Source organism: Camelus bactrianus, chromosome 1, assembly GCF_048773025.1.
Source record: "Camelus bactrianus isolate YW-2024 breed Bactrian camel chromosome 1, ASM4877302v1, whole genome shotgun sequence".
In the NCBI taxonomy this organism is placed as follows: Eukaryota; Metazoa; Chordata; class Mammalia; order Artiodactyla; family Camelidae; genus Camelus; species Camelus bactrianus.
In genome coordinates, this window is record NC_133539.1 from 16,137,754 (window position 1) to 16,165,598 (window position 27,845).

Consider the following 27,845-nt stretch of genomic DNA (forward strand, 5'->3'; position numbering starts at 1 on the left):
AAAAGCATTAACAGTTGCAGTGGTGCATTAAATTACATGTCACATCAATGCCAATAAAATCTATTACATTGACAAGTATGAGAAGCCACATCTTTGGTATCCAGAAATGATCAGGATAAAAACAATGTTTTGTTTTATTGTTTTTTTTTTTCCACCAAGCTATCATAGTGTGAAACCCTGAGATTGAAAAGAATTGATTTACTCAGCAAACCAGCGTTTAAAAAAAAAAGCTCATTTACTGAGAACAGTAAAAAATTTTCGTTACATATATGCTCTATTCTTTAGCTATTTCCAAAGAAGTGTAAGTAGATAGTTTAACAAAACAGTTGGCAAAATTTTTCTGTAAAAGGCCAGTTGAGGTTTTTCAGGCCAAAAGATATCTGTGATAAGTACTTAACCCAGCAGCTGTAGTGTGAAAGCACCTTCAGACAATCGGTAAATGGATGGATACAGCCATGTTCCAATAAAACGTTATCTATTGGACCAGCAGGCCAGCCCCTGGTTAAATGAAGCTGGTACTTTTGAGCCCAGGATGTGCTAGCACTAAGCGAGATATTTCGAGGGACACCAGCAAAGTAAACCAAATACCCTGCTTTCAATAACTTTCCAGTTTTATCGATGTGATGAGACTCAAGTAGGTACATTAAGTAACAATGTAAAATAAAATACACAAGTGTAGGGAAAGATTACTGTGTAAGGCCAGAGTAGGAAGAAATTGATTTTATCCTTAAGACCACGATAGAGGTTATCAGTTCCATCTGGCTTTTACTGCTACAATTTCTATGCAAGTGGCCGATACTGAAGATTCTGACTTTTTCGATACTGAAGATTCTGACTTTTTGAGCTCATCTGTTGTGGCAGGTCATCCCTTCATGACCCACCATTAACGAAGTGGAGTGCAGCTTCCAACAAATTGACAAAAAACAATAACCAATAGTGAAGACATTCTAGATGCCAGTTACCGTCGCTGTCACTTCACAGATGGTTTTTAGTCAGTTGCTTCTGCATTTTGGTGCATTGTGCTAAATAGGATATAGATATTAATGAAAAAAATCACCAGCATTCATTTGTTCATGCTCATTTCACATATTTGACAAAATTCCCCCATCAGTACTTGTCCATAAGACATTAAAAAGAAATGTAGCTTAACTAGACTGAAGTAAACACAGCATAGATTACATTTTTATCACCGTGTGTCCGCACGATGCGTTGATAGTCTGCCAACAATGACTGTATTGACTATAAAATAAGTGTGATACAAGGGCATGTCGGGGGAAAGTGCCTTTGCCTTTGTTTTTTTTTGTTGTTGTTGTTTTTTGTCGAGTCTGGTACCACAATGATCACAAACTTTATTTTCACAGTATAAATGTCTCCTCTAACTTGAACTTGATAAATATTTGAGTTTAGAATTCACTAGGAATTCTAATTATTTTGCAATTGGAGACATGGAGAGAGTTTTGTTTTCTTTTCTTTTCTTTTTTTAAAGTTGGGGTGGCAGTCTGTAAGCTCTGCCAGATTGGGAGATGAAGTTTTCACATCATATCTTTCTTTACAGGTTTATATTCCGTATATATAAATTATCCTCATTGCCACCTCTCAGATAAATCACAGCCATTTCGTGTGACAGCATTCTTAGCTGTCTATAAAGTAGGATTTTCCATGACAAGGCAATGGCTGTATAGGTCTTAATTTACTTTTATCTTCTGTTATCAATGCAATAGAGATAAATGGCCTTTTTTTGCAGATGAAAAGAGACCGACCAAATTTTCTTGTTAGAATCTAACATTAGTGTACTGACTAAATGCAAGTCGTGGGCCTCCATTTAGGGAGGCAGTCATATTCGTTACTGTTTGAAAGTGGAGTTACTTCTCCTTTTGCATCTTGAGCCCATTCCAACCTTAAAATTATGTATTATCGTAGAGATTGAGGAAGCAAACAAATATCAAAATAATAGGGGCAATTTTTCATGATGCCTCTACTCTTGACGCCCCGTGCTTACTGCCTTTGGTATTGACTATGAAAGGGAGTACTACAATTACAGAATCAGAGCTAAAATGAGCGTTTGGTGCATTTGCAGTTAAATTTGATGGTGTCACTGATACGGAGGTCCTCTTCGTGCACCAAGAAAGTCATCTCTATTGCCTCTGAAGACAATGGCAGTCTTTACCTTATCTTGAAGTAACGTCCCTTAAAATGATTGAGTTTTCTCAGGGGAGACGCAGGAAGGAAAATGTTTCATTGGTGTCATGTTGCCAAGGATGGTGGCGTATGTTGTGGCAGGGATATTGGGTGCAGCACCAGGCTTTGTTAATAAATGGAAAGCAAATCTGCTTCCCTCCCCCACCATCCCCATCCCCCTCAAGAAATAGAGCTCCAGCTGGTCCTAGGAGAGGAGATGACAATGGGACGTGGAAATGTTGTGACAGGCATTGCTGTGTCATTATCAAAACTGAAATGAACCTTCACTGACACATGAAGACAATTTCTCCCTTCGTATCTGGTTGCCTGTGGTTTAGGAAACAACATTTTGTGGTTGAGAGAAAGGAGCAAATCTGTGCTTTTTCCCATGTCTCTGTGTGGGGGTGTTGGGGGCTCCTTCCAGGAGAACCTCCCTGCTAGTTTTCCAAGCCATCCTCATCTTCATCTTTCACTCTCAAAAGATCACCTTCCTTCTGTTTTGTCCCTTAGCAGACAGAATGATCCTTTTACAACATGTCACATCCCGTTTTTCCTCTCCTCCAAACAACTTCCCAGTCCTTATCGTGGCTCCAAGACCCTTCGTCATCCGTCCCATTGCCTTTCTCCCTCTCTCACTACTCTCTCCTTTGCTTCCTCAGCTCTGGTCACAGACCTTGCTCTTCCTGGAATTTTCCAGAGACCTCTGTGCTCATTTCTTCATCTGCCTGTTCTTCCAGCAGGTAACTGGGAAGTGAGGCTTCAGTTCAGCTCTTCGTGTAAACATCACCTTCTCATTGAGACCCAGCCTGGCCACCTACTTCCTGCTGCCGTCTCTCCCCCCACTTCCCTGGCAACCCTGTTTCTTCTTAACCCTGCTCGATTTTTCTTTTTCTCCACCATACAGATCACATTTGAGCAATGTGATTTCTTACTGTCTTTGTGTGTGTGCGGTGGTGGTGCTTTGTCTCACTAGCACGTAATTCCACCAGAACAAAGGTCTGTTTCGCTCATCGGTTTCGACCAGACACCAAGTTCCCAGGTCCTTGGGGCTGTAAGATGTGTCGAATGGAGGAATAAAGAAATGAGCAAGTACAATGGAGACAGCAGCGTCTACATCCCAGCTGCTGTGCAGCTCTGCAAATACCTCTGGCCTCCTAGGGTTGCCAGAAAGAAAAAAAAAAAAAGGACGAGGCTTATATATCGAAAGCATTCATTGTGCAGAAATGCCCCTGAGGTTTTGGAAGCAGTTTGTTCAGCTTGAGGCAGTCATGTGCTGTACCTGGAAACTGCACTTCTGTAGCGTGTTTTTGTTTGGTATTATATTTATATGGTATTTCTTTTAATACTGAGAATGGGTGTATTCTCAGTACTAAAAGGTGTATGTCTTGTTGTTATGAGACTAGACTACGAAAATCAGTTTGAAGTTCATTTCAAAGTTAAAAGCCCATGCATGTGATGCTGGGATGGTTGCTAGTGATTTGGCAGCTGGAGGTCCAAACCCAGAGCTAAAGATGGTTAGCCCTGAGTCTTAAGTCTGGTTTTCTGTGGGAGGATGAACAGACCCAGAGAGCGTGCCTGCAGAAGGCGCGGATGAGCGTGTCTGAGCCAAGGCTGGAGGCTAAAAGACCATTCAGATTCAAGCTGTGTGGGCTTTCTCCTGACCCCTGTTTTCATGACCCTCCTGCGGCTGCCGAGTGCTGGTTAGAAGCCATTTACCAGATAGCATTCAAGGCAGGAAAATATTTGGTAGAAAGCAGACTGACGGTTATCATAAGGAAGCATATCTTTTGCCGATACAGGTTGTTCCTTAACAAACCAAACCCTTTCCAGTACCCCAGACATGTCAGTGGATTGGCCCCGACTGCTCTAAATAGTAACTTTATAGCCTCCGCCTGCTGGACCGGGTCCTAAATCCAGACTTCTGTGTGTGTATCTGGGGATGGGAGTGTAGGTCAAATGATAGGCTTTCCTTTCTGCACAGTAAAGGTAATAGGGTAATGTTTTCTTCTCCCACCTGTTAAATGAGAACACCTGTAAAGTGCTTGGTGCAGAGGGCCCTAATGAATGGAGGCTATTCTGATTTGGCCAACCTGGAAACTGGAGCCTGTATCTCTGTTTCTAAGGCACCGCAGAGGTCTCCGAACAGGGTAACTGATCGGTGGTAGTTTCAAAAACACAACTAAGATAAACCTTCCTGTAACACTTTTTTTTTTTTCAGATTCTTTTCCATTCTAGCTTACTACAGTTCAATAAAAAAAATAAAATTTAAATAAATAAATATGCCCTCCTAAGGACAGGTTGGTTCTCCTTTCTAAGTGGTTAGTGTTTTAAGTGACCTGGGAGATACCTGACATTCCTGGTCCTGTGTGCACTGGAACACACCTGACGTTCCCTGAGCTGCTCCTCTCACAAAAGGAAGCACTTGAAGGGCAGGGGCCTTAGGGTACAGGCTTCCCGCCCCTGCCCACCATTCCTGGTTATCAGGTCTCTGGCCTACCATGGACTTGATCACAGAATGGCAGCCAGTCCTGGTATGACCACGTCTATAGGATGTAGGAAAACTGGGGAAATAGAAGCTGAGCTGTCTGTACAAACTCCTACTTGAAATGTTCTCCCCTTAACTCTATTCCACATCTTGTGATAACCTATAATGGAAAACAGTCTGAAAAATGTGTGTGTGTGTGTGTGTATGTATATATATATATAATTCAATCACTTTGCTGTACACCTGAAACTAACACAATATTGTCAATCAGCTGTATTTCAATTAAAAAAACAAGAACTGAATCAACCAGAACCTTGATCTTGACTTCCAAGTCTCTAGACCAATGAGAAATAAATATCTGTTGTCCAAGTTCCCCTCCCAAAAGGTTCTCCCCTCTTCTCCTCACCAACTGCGAGCCAGTGATAATAAAATACTAAATTCATTTACAGATATCAAGATGTACCATCATTGTTAGCTCCTTCACTGGACAGTGATCTGGTTTGCTGATTGGTATGAATAGAGGAAGTTTTCAATTACTTACACTAATTGAGATGGAGGATTTGTATGAATGACTAAAAAGTTTAAAGATTAAGAGAGAGACAGCTTCTCTTAAAGTCCTCAACTAAAGGAAGTCTCAGAGGCCACTAACAAAGATTTACTAAGAAATATTTCTTGGTTAAATGGCATAAATCTGTAATACAGGATTTGTATTCATTTCTTTGTTCCTAAAAAATAAGTTTCAATACTTAAAATATTCTTTTTTTTAAATTGAAGTGTAGTCAGTTTACAATGTTGTGTCAATTTCTTGTGTACAGCATAATGTTTTAATCATACACATACATACATATATTCTTTTTCATTTTTTTTCATTATAGGTTACTGTAGGATATTGAATATAGTTCCCTGTGCTATACGGAAAAAACTTGTTGTTTATCAATTTTTTATATAGTAGTCAGTATCTGCAACTCTCAAACTCCCAATTTATCCCCTTCCCACCCCCTTTCCATCCTGGGTAAAATATTCTTAATCCTGTTAAATATACCTTGCATGCTCATTTCTTTTATTATTCTTTTATTCTTAATAATTCAAAGCTACATTTCAACTTAAACTAATGAGATTATAGTGACTCAGATTTTTCTGTTTCCATAAAACAGTAGATTTGCAAATCGTAAGAACTGGAGAAAATCTTGAGTTGGAGAACCTTCCTACATGTATAAAAACTTTCACATTTTCAGTTTTCCGAAGACGGCACCATGCTATGGTTATAACAACTTACAGTGGACGGCTATCTTGATCAGTGAATATAGCCCCCCAAATTTATACATTTTCGTTTGTTCAAAATGTGAAATATGGTTTACCTAATTATGTCATCCTGCCAGATTGTACTGTGCCAAAAGGACTTAACTAGTTCTCCCATGAGCTCTACCTGTAAAGATGAGAAAATAATTAAAATCATGGGAAACAAATTTAAAATGGTAAATATCACCTCCATTTCAAGTTGGGAAATGATTAATTTAAAAACATGCATATTGATTGAGTTTATGCAAAAAAATTTACCTTTTTTAACAAACAAAAATTTTAATTGAAAATTTTTTTTTAGTCTTAAAAATGAAGGACACATTTTCAATGATCTCAGCCTTTTATGTGGTTCATACTGAAGATTTCTTAGAAAAATTAATATCACATTTCCTATCCATGGTACTGCATGGCCCTGTGTGTGATTCATTTTCAGTGGATGTGAAATAAAAGTAGCTGGTTTTTCCTATGGTTAGCATAAGCTCGAAGACCTGAACTAGGACATAATAATGAGCAAAGGAGGAGGGAAGGGTCCTAAAATGAATGAAGTGCCGTGTGCCACCCTTTCTGCAGGATGACGAGCACATGATGTGGCATCTCATTTTCCCAGCACTCCTAGTATATTGGCACGTTATCACCCCACTTGATAGATGAATTAATGGGAACACAGAATGCTTAAGTTACTTGCTCTGGGTCAAAGCTAGTCTGAGAAAGACTGAAATCAAGGCAAGATTGAAGTCAACGTGTGCCTGATTACACAGCTCAAGCTCCATCCTTCTTTCTTCCTTGTGCTGGTGAAATATACACTCCCTTGTCTGTTACACAGACGCCCGGGGCAGATGTCTTTCAATATGTCTGTCCTGTGCCCATCCCACATCCGCTGACTCAAAACCCCCTGGTGTTTTGAAAAAACAAATCCAGGAATATGCCTTGCCCTCTTCCTTCCGCTTCAGAGCAATATCTGGATTGACTAATAAAGCTAAACTGCTTTTATTTTTTTTTAAATAATTATCAAAGAGTGATTGAAGTAGAAGGGAAGAAATCAGAATGAATATTTCTCTTTAAGATTAAATTCATTACTGTGTAACAAGAAAGTCTTCTTGTTTGTGTTCAAGTCTTGGAGCCTTTAGATGGGGAACACTGCAGATATTTTCTTGAAACATGTATAAAAGACATTTATCTTACTATTTAGTTTCAAAATGAGCTAGCAATTAATTCTTCTCATGTAAGTTCTTTTTGGGATATTATATCTCAAATATAATAGTCAAGTAATTAGCTAAGATTAGTGAAGAAGAATACTTAAAACATTGGTGATAGTTGAATTACCTTTTGAATAAAACGCTTAAATTGATTGGACCTGAGAACGTAGTGAAAACACCTAATTTCATTTTTTTGGTTGAACATACTTTCTTATTTAAATCAAAATCTTTTCTTTTCACATTAGCCTTATTTAAATAAGCTCATAAATGCTCTGAATTCTCAGTAGTCATTACTGATCTTTTGTAAAATCTGCTGGTATAGGCATTCTAATTTACTCGGCTCATGCGTTTAAGACATTTTAGCTTTATAGTACACTCTTCAATTTTATGAGTGTTTATTTTTCCACATAATATAGCAGTATATGTTGCAGCTCAGTAATATTGTTCAACAATATTCGTGGAATTTAAAATAGGAATCACTTTCTTTTTGACATCTAGTATAATGAATTGGTTGACTGTTACCAAATTTGTGAAGGCAGAAAGGTCCTTTTGTGATTCCAAGAATGAATTTATTGACATTTATGAGTTTTTTAATAGTGTTTCAACTACTTTCTCACCAGGTATCTAAAATATGTAGTGTAGGATTTATCTTTACTCTGAGGTGCAGTTATTCTGCAACAGGCTGATTTCCAGATTTCTTTGATTTTTGCAGGAATCTTAAGATGTGATCTTGATACCACCATTTACTTTCAAGATTATTAACAATCCATCAAAGCAGAGGGATTTGATACAACATGTCTATATGAAACACCGACTGTTTTTGTGCTGTGCAAGCTTGTTTTGCAGAGAATTTTAAATATAATACTGTAGTCACAAAATGGACTGTGTTCAAGATTTTCCTTCACCCTCTCTTCGAAAGGGGTGAAAGATATCCCTACTGTGCTGCGAAATGTCTTATGTTCTCCTGAACAGCATTAACATCTTCTGTGTGTGCTGCTTTACTAAATTCTTTGTTCTGGAATAAACGGAAAAAAAGGGCTTTTCTTGGAAATGACTGGAAATTCTGTCACCCTTCTCAAACCTCCTTTTCTTCTACTTGACAGTTCCTACAACAGCAGCCAGCACCCCTGACGCCGTTGACAAGTATCTCGAGACACCTGGAGATGAGAATGAACACGCCCATTTCCAGAAAGCCAAAGAGAGGCTGGAAGCCAAGCACCGTGAGAGAATGTCCCAGGTAAATGTGACTTTCCATCCTTCAGCACCGATTTGGGGCTTTTTGTCTTGAAATGCCCCCGTGGAGAGATTCAGGAAAGTGAGTAACTAAGATTTTGTAAGCACCAATGAAGCTAGACCTACACCTTTCTTGGTGGTTTGGTCACTCTGTGTTTAGGGTAGTCCTGTAACCATGGTGTTGTAAATTAAAATCTCTTCAAATGTTCCTTAGTAAAGATGATTATTTTTGTATTAAATGCCAGATTATTAAAACTTTGATCCTAACATTTCTTACAAACTTAATTCATGGGGCCGGAGGCACTTAAAACCAAAGTGAACCATCATGATCATTTCAGCTGGTCCCATGAATGACAGGTAATGTAATAAAGGTTTAAGGGTTCGGCTTCCCACTCTAGAAAAAAAGGAATGTAAGGAACACAAAGAGGCGTTTGGAACCCAAGCCTTTCTTGCTCCTAGAACAATGCTCTTTTCACTACATTGTGCTACAAACCCTGTTTTGGGGAGGGGAGGGTAATAAGGTTTTTTAATTTATTTTTATTTTAAAAGAGGTACTGGGGATTGAACCCAGGACCTCATGAATGCTAAGCATGTGCTCTGCCACTGAGCTATACCCTCCCCACCAAATCCTGTTTTGTTTTAATCACGTTCTTTATGAAACAAATTGAAAAATATGTTACGTTGAAAACATGGCTAATTTACATGTAATAATATCAACTCACCTTAAGCTGTGCCTGCTGCGAGGTGCTGCATGTTGTATTAAAGATAGGTCACACTGAGAGTTTTAGCCCTTTGTCAGATTCTTCATTCAATCATTCATTCAGCAAATATGTATCCAGCGCTTATTTGCCGGTCACCGTTCCAACTCGTCGTTTCTACCCTTAAGAGTGAATGTGAAGAAATAACAGGAAAAGTCAGATTCAAGGACACATACATGAGTGAATGAAGAACGACCTCAGATTAAAGTCAACCACTCCTTTTTGGCGTTAATATTGTGTGTAAACATCAGAGGGTGTAACTAAATTTTGTCATACTTAGCACAGATACTTGAAAGTTCTCATGATTGGCTCTAACCAAGATTCATAAAAGAGTCTGCCATATTTTTTCCAAGATCATAAATAATAATAATAATCATTTAACAGATTGCATTAATGATACCTTTTTATTTTCTGATGATTTGACATCTGAGGCCTCACTAACCCCAGGCAGATTGTCGCTCCCAGGATTGGCCAATTCTTAGAGATATGGAATGACTGGTCTGCAAGCTGACCTTTCACGTACCAACCCACCAATCCAAAGCTCATATGCCCTGAGTACCTTTTTTATCACTCTCTTAAACTTCTGCCTACTATCCACCTGCCCCACTCACCCCAAGGCTAGGTACCAGACAACTAGAGACAACCCTTATACCCCAGAGCCCACCAGAATTTTTCAAACTACTCAATCCTTAAACCCGCTCAGCCTGCTTACCCTGCTTTGCACATTCCTTCTCACAAAACCACAATAAAGGCTCCTGCCCACGGTTTTCCTTCACTCCCTCTTGCCTCCTGACTGACCCTGGTGCTTCCCTGGGTGGCCCCCTCATGGCATGACATGCCACCTCCTCTTGGGAACTGTGAATAATAGTCTTTTCAGTGGCAGCTTCCTCCTGATCTGTTGGCTTCACCATACCTAAATAATAATGAAACCTATATTTAAGCATAGAACTACTACTGTATCTAAAAAGACATAATTCCTTTTTTTTTAAGATGAGTGACCACAATACTTGGAACTACTTAGGAATCATAACACTAAAGGGAATAAAACCTTCTAATTTCAGTACTTTGGCTCTGGGATATAATGTACAGTTCTAGTTGTTGCCCGTAATGAGAACTTAAAAGTTGGACTTCAGAGTTGAACTAGAAAGCTAGCTAGACTGGAATAGTGAGGTTTCACCTGAAGCCAGTTCTTCTGAAAAACAGGAGTTTTCCTCAGGAAAGACACAAGCTGATAGATCGTCACTGTTAAGAAAGCATAATGGGTTTACAATGGTGTGTCAATTTCTGGTCTACAGCACAGTACTTCAGTCATTTAGGAGCATATATATATTCGTTTTCATATTTTTTTAATTACAGGTTATGACAATGTATCGAGTATAGTTCCCTGTGCTGTACAGTATAAATTTGTTGTCTATTTTATATATAGTAGTTAGTATCTGCAAATCTTGACCTCCCAATTTATCCCCTCCCACCCTCTACCCCCAAACATTGTAAACTGAATATACTTCAATAAAATATATTAAAAATTTTTTAAAAAAAAGAAAGCATAGGATGACTGTCAGCGCCATGCTTACCCCTACTGAAAACACATCTTTCAGACTTAAATCCTATTTCACTGCTTGTTTCTGAAGCTTTCAGAACCCTCATTGCCCTCAAAATCCATTTGTGGGGCAATGAAGCCCCCTGAAAGAATAATAACCAAAAAAGCACTGAATGCTCAGCATGGCATTTCTGGTGCCTGCCCCCTCACCCGAACCCCCAACACCCCGACTCCAGGCTCCCTCCTTCCTCTCCCACCTGTGTTGCTGACTACTGACATTGTCATTTGTGCATCGTCACACTCTGCTTAGCGTGTGCTGAACTCATCTTGGACTTCCCTTTGCTCTCAGCCTTGATCTCTGGAAATACCCTCCCACTCTCCTTCACATCGGCAAATCTCAGCCATTCCCTATAGTCACATAGTCCTCAGAACAGGACAAGCAGCCATCGCCCTTTGCATTTAACTCTAAATGTTTGCTCACCAGTTTTATCCCTCCAGCTGGATTGTAAGCGTTTCGTCCCTGTAAGTTTATATAAGGCATCTTACTAACCTTGCATATTTCTATCTTGAACCCACTTAGTCATTATATTTTTAAAAAATATAAAACCTGAATTTTTTTCCAGTATTTATTGGTCGTTTTGATTCTATTAATAAAATTAATTTCAAATACTCTGTTTCATATATTACAGATCTTTCCTAGAATAGTGGCTTAATTTTATTTTAGCACATCTACATAAACCATGACTTAGTTCAGATGTGTTTTGATGGACGTTCTTCATCTTTTTAGTCATTACCTAATATCTGAGATAATTTAAAGGTTGTTGTCCTGGAGCAGAGAATGTTGTCTGTTAGATTCCAGTGATGATAGGAAAGGGAGATGCCTGGGATCAACATTTATCATCATGATCTCTGGTACTGAGTGCTGGAGACCGTTTGACTTTGAACTTGCCTGCCTTTTAAATCTCTCTATATTAATTGTCGTATTCTCCACGTGAAACAGCCAAGTCTTTGAAGATCCATAAATCTGGATGATACAGACACTTTTGTGCACACAGTGGAAAATTGCTTTATCAGACTTTATGGGGCTTCTGCAAAGTCCAGATCCTGAGAGTTTTTTAATTTAAAAATTTTAGTCTTTTAAAATGATTTTTATTGTAGTTTTCGTTATTATTTGTTTTCTTCCAAATACAGAGGATTTGGGATTTTTTTGGTATTTGGCGTTGTTGGGGCTGGTAATAACTCTTAACTTGTACATTTATGTTGCTCTGTGTTATGAATGGTATCTAGCAAATGAAAGAATCCAACTAATCTTCTATTACATATGGGATTTTAACAGTTTTAACATATCCTTAAAATATGGTTCTTCAGAACGGAGGTTGACCTTTCTCTAAACATATCATTTTTAAGAGAAGTGTCAGCATCTTAGGAACAGCCTTTTCTCCTGTCACCAAGTATAAATAAATGTAGCTCACCTGTTGGGTTTGCCGTTTTATCCTGGCACATTTGGCCACAGGGGACAAAAGCATGGTCTTTGGAGCCATGGAGATCTCGATTCATATCCTTCCTGCTCCATTTTTTTCCTGCATGACTGTGAGCGGGAAACTTAACCTGGTCCGCAAAGTGGGGACAGATAGTCACGTGGATTCTCACAGGCTGATGTGAGGAATCAATTAAACAAGACAGATTTTGTAAAGCTCTTAATGCTGGAGCTGGTGTTTAGCAGGTCAGCGGTGATCTATTATCTGCTAGGCCTAGTGTGATGGTGTAGGTGAACTGTTTTCTTTGCAAGGGTGTAGGAAATTATTAAATTGCACTGAGAATCGAAATTTTACTTCATTTCTAGAGGACTGCTTATTTTCACTTCATGAGCCAAATCAGTCTCCTTAATTATTCCGTGGATTTCAGCTCAACGCTGAGAGCCCATGTTCTGAATATACAACGGGAGATGGTGAAAGTGTACATGTTATGAGGAAAGTTCGTTTTGCACATTCCAGTAAGACATGTGACTTCTCTCTCAAACTAATTCTGAGACTGCTTGCCTGAAGAATTCATGGTAGAATGCCACCACTGTGAACGTTCTCGAAGCAGGAAATGGAAGTATTCTTCTTGCAAGGTTTATCTCGTGTAGAAAGCAAAAGTAGCTTCAGTAGCCCTCATCTCACAAGCGCCCTTTCTTAACTCCTCGAGCCAGCAAAGCATCGGGGGCAAAATGCTTCTTTACTTCTCTATTCTGTTCTTGTTCATAGCAGCCGGGCATTTTCCCCAATTTTGCTGTAAACGTGTGAGGTTATTTTTTAAATGCTCTTCCCTTGAAATAAAGAATTCATTCCATTCTTTCTCCTCCATAATTTCCTGAAAACAACACGGGGAAGCTTGTCTTTTATGCAACGAATCAATGCTAATAGACGATAAAGTATCTAATTAAAAACTGACATGATGATTCGATATGCATTCTCATAGAATTCTCTATCAATAGTTTTTTTATTCCAAGCCTCTTTTTTTGCAATCTTGAAGGATGTCAGAAAAAAAATCTGTTCTTTAGGACTAAACACCTATAAATAACAGGCTCTTTTGGTATAGAAATCAAGTTCTCTTGTGCTTTGTGTGTCCACAAAGTATGTAAGTACACAGCTGTCAACAGACCATTATTTTGCTTACTGGAACTTTCTGTCCTTTACATTACCTAGCTTAGGTACAAGCTGCATTTAAAAAAACTCAATTTGTCAGGGAGTAGTAATGCTTGAAAAGGATGCTGTAGGTGGTAAGAATCTATTTCCTTTCTCAACAACATGCACAGCTGTGGACCTTTCCTCTTTGCATTCAGATCAGTGAGTAAACTTCTCTAGAGAAATCGTGAGTGAACATCATAGATGAGAGGGGGAGGAAGCCTTATTTTCCTACAAAACGGATGCGCCTGGTTACTGAATTAGTGTTATTTGCCGGGAATGTTTTCGCTACATTCAGAACATTACAACATGTACTTTCTTGGAATTTCTGAAAGGATTTGGCGTGTTCTTTGCCGTTTGTGATGCGAATTGGCAATCAGAAGCTTCTAATGTGACCAAGTTGGTAATCAAAGGGGTCTTACTGCCCACGGCTCTTCAGTGCAGTGGATCTTGGGATTTCTGACAACAGAAGTCTCCTTTTCCTTCCTCCACTGGTACTTCTTTTTGGCATTGTGTCTACGGTGTGTGTACATATGTATAAAATGTTATATATGATTTTCCCCTCTTCATACTGTTTGAAAAGTATACAGTCTGAAATTGTATAACTTGCTTTCACAAAGGACTGAAGCCAGCATATTGAATTTTAATGTTGGAAAACCTTGTTCAGGAAATATATGCCTTTTATGAACCGTTGACATTTGTACACATCAAATAAAATGACTTTCAGCCATTTCTCAGGAAAATAAAAAGACGAACTTTGTTGTAGAGGGCCACATGCCTGCAATAAACGTGAACGTGTATTTAACGTACTGCTGTGATAGATTATTTACATCTTGGTGGGAGGTCAAATATTATTGAGATAGGAATGGAATGTGAGCATCTTTAATGTTTAAAATGTCAAGTATAGAAGAAGAACACAGCAATCTATCTCACTAAATCTAGATTTGAAAAAAAGAACTGATGGTTTTAAATTTAAATGAGGTCCTTGTTTTGTAGGTCATGAGAGAATGGGAAGAGGCAGAACGTCAAGCCAAGAACTTGCCTAAAGCTGATAAGAAAGCCGTTATCCAGGTAAATCTGGAGCCCGTCTCCTCTAAGCAGCACACGCCAGCATCCCTTGTTTATCAAGTGCATCCACCTTTTCCAGCATCTGCTGGAACCTCATGCATGATTGTTCTTATTTCCCACAACTTGCCCTATAGCTCGTTATTGTCTAGTAATTCCATTGCTTAAACCCCGCCCTCATATTTTGCTCCCAATTAGCTCAAGTTATAACTCATTTAAATAAAACTCATATTGTTATGTAAAGTCTACTTTTTATCAGTAATACATCTTTTTTGGCTTTTGTTACCTTCTGCCACTTCTCCCCCGTGGCAAATTTACATGATAATTTGAATTTTTGACTCGAAGCCCTCTCAGAATTCCCTTAAGTAAACCCTGAGATTATCATGGTCATTTTCTTAAAGTGCTTTGAGTAAGAGAGGGACTGTTGAAATATGCTTGTAATTTCGAGTTTGAAGAATACATAAATGCATCCTACGTTGTCGTAGTCCAGGCTGTTTTCAGAGGCTGTATAACATGATTTATATTGAGAAATTTGGTCTGGGGATGGAAAGCAGAGAAGGGAGGGTAACTCATGAAACAGGATGAATTAAGTCAGAAATGTTGGAATGACTAAGTTCTTTGAATAAAGCAAAATATGGTATCCCTTTGAAAAGACTTGAGTTTGCTGCCCCGTCCTGTTTGTCTGGTTCCCGACTGACCTGTGCCTGTGTTTGTGAGGGCAGCATTTCCAGGAGAAGGTGGAATCTCTGGAGCAGGAAGCAGCCAACGAGAGACAGCAGCTGGTGGAGACGCACATGGCACGGGTGGAGGCCATGCTCAATGACCGCCGCCGGCTGGCCCTGGAGAATTACATCACCGCTCTGCAGGCCGTTCCCCCTCGGGTGAGTCCCGCCAAGGCTTCCCTGCACAGCTCAGGGCACAGCACAGACAGCAGGTGTGGGGGCTCTGGGGACTGAGCCCGTGAGAAAGAAATCTGGAGAAATGCCAGGAGCACCGTCACTCACAGGCTCAACCTCAGTCCTTTTTATCTTGAAGGGTCACACGGCAGCTGCCTCCGGAGGACCATCTCTGTGCAATAGACAGTCCCACCTTCCCAAGGACTCACAGTGCAAGAGTTGATACACCTGGGGTGGTGACAATTCACGGTACAGTTGAAGTCAGGGAACCACCCAAAGCTGGAAGGACTTTAGCTGTAACCTAGCCCAGCCCTCTCTTCATGTGATGTAAATGAGGTCAAGAAAGCTGAGATCTGGCCAGCTCATAAGGCTTTTTAGTGGAATACCAGGCACTAGACCTCAGGTTTCCTGCTCAGAGCAGGAGCCACGTTCTCCGGGGATAGGAGCCCTATTCAGTCATGCTTTAGTCCACAGCAAGGGGGCTTATTTGTGGTGTTAAGTGACAAATGCCCTGAAAGGTGTACCGAGCAGTGCGAGCACGGATCTTCTCAGTGAGGCTTCATGGGAGAGCTTACTTTGGATGTAAGGAACATTCAGAGAGTGTGTACATTATGTCTACTTGTTCTATCCGTTATTGAGTGAAGGGTATTGAAATCTCTGACTGCAATCATGGATTGGTCTCTCTCATGTGATGCCATGAGCTTTGGCTTTGTGTATTTTAAGGCTCTGTTTTTAGGTGCATAAGCATTCAGTCTTGTTATGTCCTTTCTCACCCCCTCCCTCTTATCATTAGGAAATGACCTTCTTGTTATCCCTAGTAATATATTTTGCTCTAAAATTGCTATATCTGATATGAATTAAGCTTTCTTTTGATTAATGTACCATAGTGTATCATGTATCCATCCTTATGCTTTTGTTTCACTTTTTCATTTTTATACTTGAAGTACATTTCTTGTAGGTAGCATAAACTTGGGTCTTGCCCTTTCATTGAAAAGACCATTTAATGAAGTTATTGATATGATTATGCCTGAATCGATCATCTTGCTGTTTATTTTCTATTTGTCCCATCTGTTCTTTGTTCCCTTTGTTTTCTTTTTATTTCAGCCACCTCTTGGGTTAATTGAATATTTTTTATGATCCTATTTTGTGTCTTTTGTTGGTTCTTAGTGTTAACTCTTTATTATTTTGGTGTAGGAAACATTTTTAACTTCTCACAATGACATCACACCAGTACAAATGATGTTATACCATCTCCCTAATATTACAAGAATCTTACAATACAGTACTTTCATTTCCCCTTTCCTAACCTTTAGGCTCTTTTTTTCATACTTTTTTCCATACTACACTATTGTTAATTTTTTAAATAATTATCTTCTAAAGAGTTTTAAATAATAAAAATATTTATTTGCCTATATAGCTACCATTTCTGGTGTTCTTCATTTTTTATGTAAATCCATCTGGAATCATTTTTCTTCTACCCAGAGGACTTCTTTAAAATTTTTTTAATGCATTCAGAGTAATAAAGAATTCTTTTTGCTTAGCTATGTCTGAAAATATCCTTATTTCACCTTTGTTTTGGAAGACATTTTTACTGGGACAGAATTCTGGGATGAAATTTTTTTCTTCAGCTACTTTAGTGATGATGCTCCATTGTCTTCTTATTTGCATTGTTTCCAACAAGAATACTGATATCATCCTTTTCTTTATGTCTCTGTAAATAACGTATCTTTTTTTAATCTGACTGCTTTTAGGGCCTTTTCTGTATCCTTAGTTTTGACCAATTTGATGATGAGGTGCCCTGGTGTATTTCAGTCTGCCATTAAGCCCATCTGGCTGTTTTTCAGGTCATACATTATAGTTTTCCTATCTGGAAGTTCAATCTGGATTTTTGTTTGTTTGTTTCCTATCTTCCGTACCTTTACTTAATTTTAAACCTTTGGAATTTTTTTACTGGCTGTCAGACAGTGTTGAGCACTGGATATTGTTGTACATTATACCTGTAACTGTGCTTGAGCTTTGTGCTGTAATGCAGTTAAATAATGTGGAAACAAAGCAGTTACCAGCCTGTGGCTAGTTGTTCCCCAATACTGAAGGAAGATGCTTCTGAGTAATCTACCGTGAGTGTTGAGTTACTCTGTTTGGATGTTTGAATGGTGGGAACAGGTACTATTCTTGACTCTGTATGAACACCAGATCCTGTTACCTCAAATCTTTTTGGATAATTTTTTTCTTGTGGCCTCAGTTTCTTTCAGGAGCATGCATTGGTTATTAGCTACACCCTCATAGGGCATTATCTGAAAATCTCTGGGTTCTCTCTCCAAGCAACTCCTTTCTCTCCAGTACTCTTTCCTGTGACCACCAGCCACCTTCATCTTTCCATATTCTCAAGCCATATCTTCAGCTCTCTGGAATCTACCAGGCTCTCTCTGCCTGGGTTCCTACGCCTGGAGCCACAGCCTAGAGACTCAAGACAGTAAGCTTGGCCAATCATAGAGCTCACTGCATATGTTTCAGTGGTCTCTGTCCTTCGCCTGATGTCTTACATCTTGCAGAAATATATATACATATATATATACAGTTCTATATATGGTGTCCACTTTTTGGTTCTTGCTGGCAGCAAAGTAAATCTGGTTCCCACTGTTCGACATTGGCTGATAGTGGCATCTGTGTGTACATGATATAACTAAATCAAAAAGTCACCCACATGCACTGATTCTCCTCATCACTCTGATTTTTCTTTCTATACTAAGGTTCAGTGCAGAAAGCTCTGAGGAACCATAAAAAAGCTTCTGGTGCTCTTCCAGACAGCGGAATAGTACTGAGCCTATTCTTTTCATGACATCACTGCAATTGAGTGTCTGGTCCAGGGTGACACCACCCGTAATGGGCAGGGTGGAGCTGTGAGTCACAGTTGACCACTGCAGTGCCGTCTTACCAGACCAGGCTTCCTCTCTGAACAAAAAGCTTTTGAAAAAGAATGTTCACATTAGCATTTTGATTTTCTATTCAGAAAAAAATCTCTGTCCCAGCACTGCTCGGTAAAATTCTGTTTATGTCTCTTTGGAGAATGAGTTCCCTGCTTACTCTCTTTTTCTAGAGGATGTGATTTGGGGGGCGGAGCCGTCAGCATCATTTGCCCAGAACGTGGCAGGGTGGTGGGCGTTGAGAATCTTAATAGCTGTCATTTAGTGAAGTGTTCGGCTGAAAGTCCAATCTCTGAAGTAAGATCTTTGCCAAACTGGTCATTGATGGAGCTAAAAATAAGATGAGGACTAAATGGAGTCTTTAACAAATGCACATTCCAGATCTTTCAGTTCAGTCCCATCAGCCATCACGGGAAAGACGGTGACAAGAAGAATGTCTGCCAAAGCTTCACGTGTCACCAAAGGGGTAATTTCAGATTGGTCATAATCGTGCTTGCCCTGAGTCTGTTGATCACTCCATGTAGAGTTAGACAGTATGTTTATTTGAAATAAAAATTAAAAACTGGATTAAGAAGAACGATTTTACTGTCAAAAAAATCAGATTATTGCTGATTTATCCAAGGATTCCTGTTGAATTCTTGCCTAGAAATGAATAAAACTCTCTCATGTAATGAAAACTGGGGCCAGGTAGTCACAGACCTGCAATCTTGGCATGATCTGCCATTTTTGTTGAGTTACTGTCTTTGAGTGTTTTGTTTGAGTTTTAACATACAGCTTGACATGGCACGTAGCTCTGCACTTTGAAAAATGGGCGAAAATTCTAAATCCCTTCTCAAGGGATTTTATTATATATTGCTGTTGAAAGACATAAATCTAGAGCTTGCCTTTAACTGTCTGAGGAAGGTCATGTCTTACACTGGAGCCATAAATAAATATTTCTGAAATCTCCCTCATTCTTAACCCAGGGCCTGGAAAATATGGAATATTTAGTAAATGTTAGTTGAATATAAGAAAATGAATTAGTCAAGTGTTTTTTTCTACAGATTCTAGCTGATATCACCTTCAGAATAATTACCAACTTAACCCTGACCACGTTCTACCAAAGAGTCCCAGACTTCGCCAATGGGAATCTGAAATAATGTGGATTGTTTTCACAAAGCTTTGAAGCTTAGGTTTAATCCATACGGTCACTTTTTTTTCAACCTGAGCATGAAAGTATGATGTGATGATGTTTTTGTGCAGCTAGAATTCCTTGCTCTACCATGAATTTCATTTGTGAGTGTCCATGTCTGTATGTGCTCTTGGTTCCAGGTTTCCTTTTTGATTAATTACTTGCCTACTGACTGGTATACTGAATGGCCAGCCTGGAAGTGCAGTGTTTGAATCATACTTAGAATTTATGTGTGTATGTATCTATACATAAATATATTTCAAATATTGCTATAGCTAAAACTGTGCATGTCTGCCTTGCCACCCTTCCCAGGAATAAGAAAAACTATAAGGCAGTTAGGTGTATCTCTTTTCTTTTTAACTGAAGTATAGTCAATTTTCAATGTTGTATCAGTTTCTGGTGTACCGCATAATGTTTCAGTCATACATATACATACACATACTTGTTTTCATATTCTTTTTCATTATAGGTTTCTACAAGATAAATTTGAATATAGTTCTCTGTGCTATACAGAAGAAACTTGTTATTTATGTATTTTTGTTCTTTATTTATTTTATATATAGTAGTTAGTATTTGCAAATCTTGAACCCCAATTTATCCCTTCCCACCCCCTTTCCACCCTGTAACCATAAGTTTGTTTTCTGTCTGTGAGTCTGTTTCTGTTTTGTTCATTTGTGTCCTTTTTTTTTTTTTTTTTTTAATTCCACATATGAGTGATATCATATGGTATTTTTTCTTTCTCTTTCTGGCTTACTTCACTTAAAATAATGATCTCTACGTCCATCCATGTTGCTACAAATAGCTTTATTTTACTCTTTCTATGGCTGAGTAGTATTCCATTGTATAAATATACCACAACTTCTTTATCCAGTCATCTGTCAATGGACAGTTAGGTTGCTTCCATGTCTTGGCTATTGTAATTAGTGCAGCTATGAACATTGGGATGCATGTATCTTTTTGAGTTAGAACTCCCTTCAGATATATGCCCAGGAATGGGATTGCTGGATCATATGGTAAGTCTATTTTTAGTTTTTTTGAGGAATCTCCATACTGTTTTCCATAATGGCTATACCAAATTACATTTCCGTCAACAGTGTAAGAGAGTTCCCTTTTCCCCACACCTCTCCAGCATTTATCATTTGTGGACTTTTTAATGGTGGTCATTCTGTCTGGTGTAAGGTAATACCTCATTGCAGTTTTGATTAAGGCAGTTGTATGTTTGCCCTCAGGACAAACTCTTAATCTGTAATTTATAGAGAGCTAGTGACTCTTCTGAGGACAAGCTCTTCAATTTTTTCACTTTTCTCAAAGTTTCCTTGAAAAAAATCAAGGAATTGTACTTTTTTCCCCCAGAAAAGATAAATTCTTCCCCAGAGTTGCAGCACACATGGTTAAAGTTCCCTCACTGTTGGAGGCCTTTAAACTACCAAATACAAGTATTGCTTTTAAACTAAATTATTATCATCAAGCACAGGACTCTGGCTTCCTGCTTTCACAGAGCTCAGATTCAAGCTTCATGAAATAATGAGTTAAATCATATCTGAGCCTTCCCTCTTGTAAATGGCAGGGTCTACGTCATAGATGGAGAAATGACGATGATGTCATGATGATGCTATTGCCCGACTGTTCAGCATCCTCTATGATCTGAAGAGAAATTAGACCTAAGTGGGATCCTGTACAGAGAAACTGAAGGCTGCAGAGGAATTTCTGTTTAAACTTTCCATTGTAGGCTTAGGTCTGGAAAAACTTAGGAGCCAGTTAGTAAGAACTGAAATGTTTTAAAGATGAGGGATGAAAAACCAAAGCTTTCTTTGCGATTCTAAGATTTTTGGTGTTTTTTTTACAGATACTCTTCCATTAGACACCATCCTAATTATCATCCTGACTTCAACAACTTTTCAGTATTTTCTGTGCAGAAGTCAGAATTTAGAAACATGTTCATGTCTGTCTTTCTCTCTGTCTGTGTGTCTGTGTCCCAGGAGTGTGGTCTTGTGTTTTTTTCTAGTGTCTTAGGAGACATCTTATCCAGACTGAATGTAGATACTGATTACTGAATTGCAGCCATCTTATCAATACCAAAATTAATTTCATGCTTTTATCTGATGCTTCACACAGACTCTCAACATTTAATTGAGTCAAAAAAAAAAGGCAGTTTCTTTAGCACCTGCACCCTTTCCTTTCTCATTTCTTTTTCTTTTTTTTTTTTTTTTTTTAGTTGACTTTAATATTAGTTTCCGGTCTAAAACATAGTGATTCAATAATTTGATAGATTGCATACCATACAAAGTTATTATAATACTATTGACGACATTCCCCATGTTGTACATTACATCCCTGTGACTTGTTTATTTTATAACTGGAAATTTCTGCCTTTTAATCCCCTCACAGATTTCCCTTCCTTCCCTCCCCTTCCCTTCCTCTGCTAGTGACCATTTGTTTGTTCTCTGTATCTGTGAGTCTGTTTCTTTTTTGTTATATTTGTTCGTTTGTTTTGTTTTTTGGATTCCCCAAGTAAGTGAAAACATACAATGTTTGTCTTTGTCTGATTTATTTCACTAATCATAATACCCGCCAGGTCCATCCATGTTGTCACAAATGACAAAATTTCGTTCTTTTTATGGCTAATATTCCAGCGTGTGTGTGTGTGTGTGTGTGTGTGTGTGTGTGTGTGTACCACATCTTCTCTATCCAATTATCTGCAGTTGACACTTTGGTTGCTTCCATATCTTGACTTTTATAAATAATGCTTTGAACATTGGAATGCATATATCTTTCTGAGTTAACATCTTTGTTATCTTCAGATAAATACCCAGGAGTGGAATTCCTGGTTGTATGCTAGTTCTATTTTTAATTTTTTAAGGAACCTCCACGTTGTTTCCCATAGTGGCTGCACCCATTTACATTCCCATGAACAGTGTATTAGATACATTCAGCAGAATGTTATATTTTCTTGATATTCCTGAAAATGTCTTCATTTAATTCGTTAGTAGAATCATTTGTGAGACTTGCCATTAAGGAGTATGATTTTATCCCTAACGTGAGATTTTGCTCAATGCTATTTGGTGAACTTTAACAGCAGGGCAATACATTTTCAATTAGAAGCAGTAATCATTGGAGAAAAATAAAAGACAGCAGTTAATTGGTGTGTTGTGGTAGGCAAACCAGTGACAGCATGAGGAGGTACCAACTAAATCAATCTGTAGCCAACCTGAATATTACCATAACTATAAGTTTTCTAAAGTAAAAGAAATTGAGATCCTAACCCTGTTTTTGTTTTTATATGGTAATTGCTAACTGCCCTTCTCCCTGCAACCCTTAATTTTCTGCTAATCACTTTTGGTTGCAAGAAATAAGAAGCATTTGTAGAACATATTTAGATAGCATATATCTCCAAGGTAAATATGCTACAACTCCACCTCAATATAATGGATAGTAAATAAAATAAAAATTATTTGCTGACATCTTAATATGTGATGGCACTGAGAGAGAGAAATACTAAGATGTTTAAGACAGTCTACTGTCAAGTTTTTAATATAATCAAAATTTTGTCAAGCCGTTTTGGAATGTACTTAAAAGACTGCCAGGTTGAAAATCATCTTTGAGAAATATAAATAATTATTCTGTACCTTATGTTTTTAGTATTCATTCATTCATCATTCATTTAGTTTTAGTTGAGCTTTGTAAAAATTGGTGAGCACGAGAGGACTCATTAATCTGAGAGTTTTTAAGGACAGATAGTATCAAACAGTGGGCGGAAAGACAAACGGGAGAATCAGCATTTGTTGAACAAACTAAGCTGTGTGGTTTGCTTGCTATTTCAGAAAAGGCTCTCAGTATTACCTCTTACCTTGCTTTGAATCTTTACCAAGCTGGATAGACAGATCTCACTAAAGACCAGTGGGGTATAAGAAACCAGAGACACTTAGCATTTTCTGTTTTTTATTGAATTAAGTGAAAAGAAGAGTAAGAAGTATGTAGGAAAGGCACCAGCTTGAAAGCTGCCCTGTTCCTCTGAGACCATATGCATCACCCAGATTCCCTCCACGCCGGAGCCCCACTTAGGCACTGTCTTCAAAGTCTAAATAGCCCTTCACCCAATGCTGTCAGACCTACAGCCCTGGCATGTCATATTTCATTCTAGTGAAAGTTGCATATACACATTTGTATGTCAATACCTATTTTCGTTCATTCTTGAAAATGAAAACCCATTATGAAGACATAAATATTTAGTTTTTTAGACAAATGCATAGCACTTTATTTGATGATCCAGTGGTTACTTAACTGTCTGGCCTTATAAAATCTGTCCTACAGAACAGGCAGCAACAAGGGTCTTCTCCCTGGAAACATGTATGCATGTGCAAAGTTACACATGGGCGTCAAGGAATTCACTCATTTTATGAAGTTCATCCATGGATCAGTTAAAAGATCCTGGGTTATAATTGAATTTTTGTAAGTGTAGGGGAGCAAAATTTGCCACCCCAAAAATGTCCCCTTGGCTTGAAGATTAATTTAGGCTGATAATTTTTAAGGCCCAAAAGACTCAGAAAGAACTGTTACCCCAAAAGGTAAAGACCTCAGTTCTTAACATACCCAAAAGGTAAGTTTACAGTCGGGAGATGGTGCTGACATTGTGTAGCTAAAGATTTTGAAAGATTTATTTAGAAAAGGAAAAGTACGCCTCCAGGAATGGGAGGCTGGCTGATCCAAGGGAGGGAAAGCAGTGGTTTTTTCCTCCCCTTTCTCTTACACTCTCGCTGAGAGTTGGTCTTTTGATTGACAGCTCTTGTCCCTGGAGTGCTTAGTCATGTTTGGCCCCTTTTGCGCATGTCCTTACCCATGGTGTACACAGAAAAACTCCATGGGGGCCTAAACCACAGTGTTAATTATAATACAATGGGCACTGGGTCGTGTCCGGTTAAGTCCTTTCTGCTACTGCGCAGTCGTGCCTGTCGGGTTCTAACCGGTTTCTTGCTCGCCCTCATTTAGAAGTAAAGTCCCTTTATGCTGGAGGCCAGCATAACGCTGTATTCCAGACCATCCTCCCTCTCCTCCACCTATCTGCCCGGTGCCCCCACTTATCTAACTACCTAACTGACAGAACCTTTGGCCTTCCCCATAACTGCCTAAAAGAACATAGAGGACCTGTTCCAGGAAGGGAGCTGTCACCATAGTAACTACAGTATGAACTAGGCATGTAGACAGGGAGGAATCTAGCAAAGTCTGTTAAAATTCCTCTCTGTGTCCCATTGTGTCCGTGTGGCCCAGCAAGCATTTCCTTTTCTCTTTCCATGTCAACTGCCTTCCTCCCCTTTGAAGTCCCAAACTGCTACCCCTTAACATCCTCTTTTGTCTTTAGCTGAAGATGGTATTTAAGTTGAGAGTTTCAGCCATTTTGGTGAGTTATTCAGTTTTTCTGGGTCTCTCACATGCATACATATGATTCAACTTTGATTTTCTTCTGTTAATCTGTCTCATGTCAATTTAATCCTTAGACAAGTCAGAGGAACCCGGAAGGGTAGAAGAAAATTTATTCCTTCCCGGCACAAGCTTTATCCTGAGTTTTCTTCTATTAATGTTTCTAGTAGGTCAAGGCACTGTGATTAGGTAGAGTGTGAGAAGCAGGTGAAATTAAAAGAAATATACACGTGCCTATCTTTGAAAATGATGTAGCCACTTAGGGAATTCATGAAGCAAAAATGCCAAAACCTAAGTATGAATATACAAAAGTGAAGCATATTGTTGTAACTCTCTCTTAAGTCAAGAGTATGTCACCGTTGGCATTTGTCAGATGATCAGACCATTTGACAAATCTTTCCAATAGTCTGTGGTATTTTAAAACATCTTTTGTTTACCATTTCTTCCTCATCCCTGTGGGCTTTGCCTTCTGGGTTGCGTTAATAATCCAGTTCATCGTTAAGGACTTCCGTATGTTTCACTGCTTGACTAAACTAGCATTGAAGACATACAAGTGCCAACAATTTCTGGCCCCTCTTTGCTCTCTGGTCAGCAGATCCAAGCTATGTGTCTAACAGATGGTAAAGCTGGTCCAGAAGCATACATCCTGGGGTTTGGGCCAGGTCCAGAGTTCTGCAGGCTGTCTTCACTGATGGATCGCTGTGGTCTTTGTAACTGAAGGAAGAACTATTTCCTCTACTCTGAGTACTCCGACACCAAGTGTATGTAGGGTGTTCCCTCACATTAAACAAATCTGACACTAACTACCTAGAGTTAGCATAGACCCCACCACCACCACTAGTTAAAGGTTCAGTCCCACAAGACTGCCCCCTGCTGTAGAAGCCAGTCAAAAATTATATTTTCTGATGGAACAGCTATAAATCAGGACTTCCCATGACCCCCCTCTTCAGCTTTGATAATTTACTAGAACAACTCACAGGGTGAAGGCTTTACTTACTGTTTATTGTAAAGGATAAAACTGGAGAACAGCCAATGGAAGCCAGATTGTTTTTGGGTTTTTTTATAGAGGTTCCATTAGGTAGCCATGAATGATTAGATCATTGGCCACTGGTGGTGATTAAACTCAGTCTCCAGCCCCTCTCCTCTCCCTGGAGGTCAGATAATGGGGCTGAAAGTTCTAAGCCTCTAATCCCAAAGTTGGTTCCTGTAGCAACCAGTTCCCATCCTCCAAAGTCACCTCGTCAGCATACAAAAAAGATGTTTTCCTTTTTTTTAATTGAAGTATAGTCAGTTACAATATGTCAATTTCTGGTGCACAGCACAATGTCCCAGTCTGCATATACATACATGTATTTGTATTCATATTCTAAAAAAAGATATTCTTATCACTCCAAGGGTCTAATAAGCTCTTGTGTCTGGAACCAAAGACTAAGACCATATATTATAACAACAGATGCTTCTGCCACCGAATTTTACAAGTTTTAGCTCTGTATCAGGGCCTCGGGGCAGAGACCAAACTTGTATCTCTTATTATGTCCCAGTAACCAAAATAAATTGTTTCTGGGAACTAGCAAAATATCTCAGGAAAAAAACTGTGAAACCTACCAGATTTGACAAAAAGTCCAGAGGCCCCTCATTTGTGAATGAAAGGATTAAAACCATTAAGGGTTTTCCTCTATTTTATACCAGTGTGAAAACACCTGTCTGTAATTCGCAGGTTTGCCATCTTGTAACTTGGAACGAGTGATTTAATTAGAAGGATTCTTTCTCGTCCACTTGCAAATTGGGGGTTAATTGTTCTACTCTTTTACAATTAACATTGTTCTAGCTTTTTGTTAGCCATAATTAGAAAAACAAATGGACTAATTGAAGGTTGAGATGAGATTGTGAAATAGGAAGACATCTTTCTCCCAAAGAAGAGAGAGATTGTCAGGACAGACTATATGGAGGCTTTGGTGCCATGTCCCTGTTAGGAGGTCATCTGCTTCCTTGTGGAGGACGGAAGGGATGGGAGATGGCTTTGTCTGGGTACCACTATGTACGGCACAGAGTCAGAGCCATACAGGAATCTGGATATGCTGAGAAGGGCTGTATCTAATGCTTCCATATCCCCAAACCCTGAGAAACACTGAAAAGGGGCCGGCATGTAAATCTCCCCCCATTTCCTCTGTTGCTTCTTCAAGACTTCTGTGTTCAACTTGGCATAGGATTATTTATCATTTGCCTTCTTATACTCATATTAAACTACAAAAATCATTGATGTGCTTTTCCGAAGAAAGGCATATGCGTGAATTTTGCAGTGGACTTTAAAAATGTAGCTCAACTCCTAGCTTTAAAGACCAGCACAGAGGTGATCCAAAGGTTCCATGGAAGCTTCCCCAGATGTTGGGGGTTTGGTTTGTGTGCTTGTTGCAAATTTTTCTTGCAAAGATGAGCATGCATGTGAAATGGTGAGGGAGGTCCACTGTGGAAAAATCAGCTCAACTGAGACCATCTCAAGCAGAAAGAGGTTTCGCTCTCTTTAAATTTTTTTTTTTAATCTGCGGACAGAGATTTTTGTACAATTTAAATTGATGTGCTCTAGATTTCTCAAAATCCAAGGTGGAGAACTGTGAATATAAGGACCCTGAATCTCCTTGTGAAAACAAGAGAATTGCTTTTTCTTGGTGGGTGATTAACTTCCCCAGCCACAGGGTTGGAAACCACTCTGCAATTTACTGCTCCAGGAAAAGGTTTTCTGAATAAATCCCTTGTGACCTGGAAAGGTTAGGGTGCTCCCCCTAAAGTGACTCATTTACTTCTTTCTTCTTGGCAGGATTATGCCATAGGGCTTTTAAAGGCTCTTGACAGATCATTCCATCTCATTAGGAGATGGTTTCAGGCACAGGTGTCTGTTACAAGATGCCAGGTTTCTATGTCAAGCATAAAGCTACGGATGGGGACACACCGGGGCTGAACACTCATGTTTTAATATACCTCCTGCATGACCTGTGGAGTGGAAAGCTACCCATTCAGACAT

General features: G+C 39.0%; 1 protein-coding gene across 6 annotated transcripts in view; it reads left to right on the forward strand.

The window, feature by feature from the left end:
• APP (amyloid beta precursor protein) overlaps window positions 1–27,845 on the forward strand; it is a 259,372-nt gene that overhangs the window by 166,196 nt on the left and 65,331 nt on the right. For all 6 annotated transcript variants that reach the window (XM_074360950.1, XM_074360953.1, XM_074360939.1 and 3 more), the window contains 3 exons: window positions 8,262–8,395; window positions 14,352–14,426; window positions 15,143–15,301. In XM_074360950.1, the coding sequence (XP_074217051.1) occupies window positions 8,262–8,395; window positions 14,352–14,426; window positions 15,143–15,301 (368 nt within the window). The remainder of the gene's footprint in view (window positions 1–8,261; window positions 8,396–14,351; window positions 14,427–15,142; window positions 15,302–27,845) is intronic.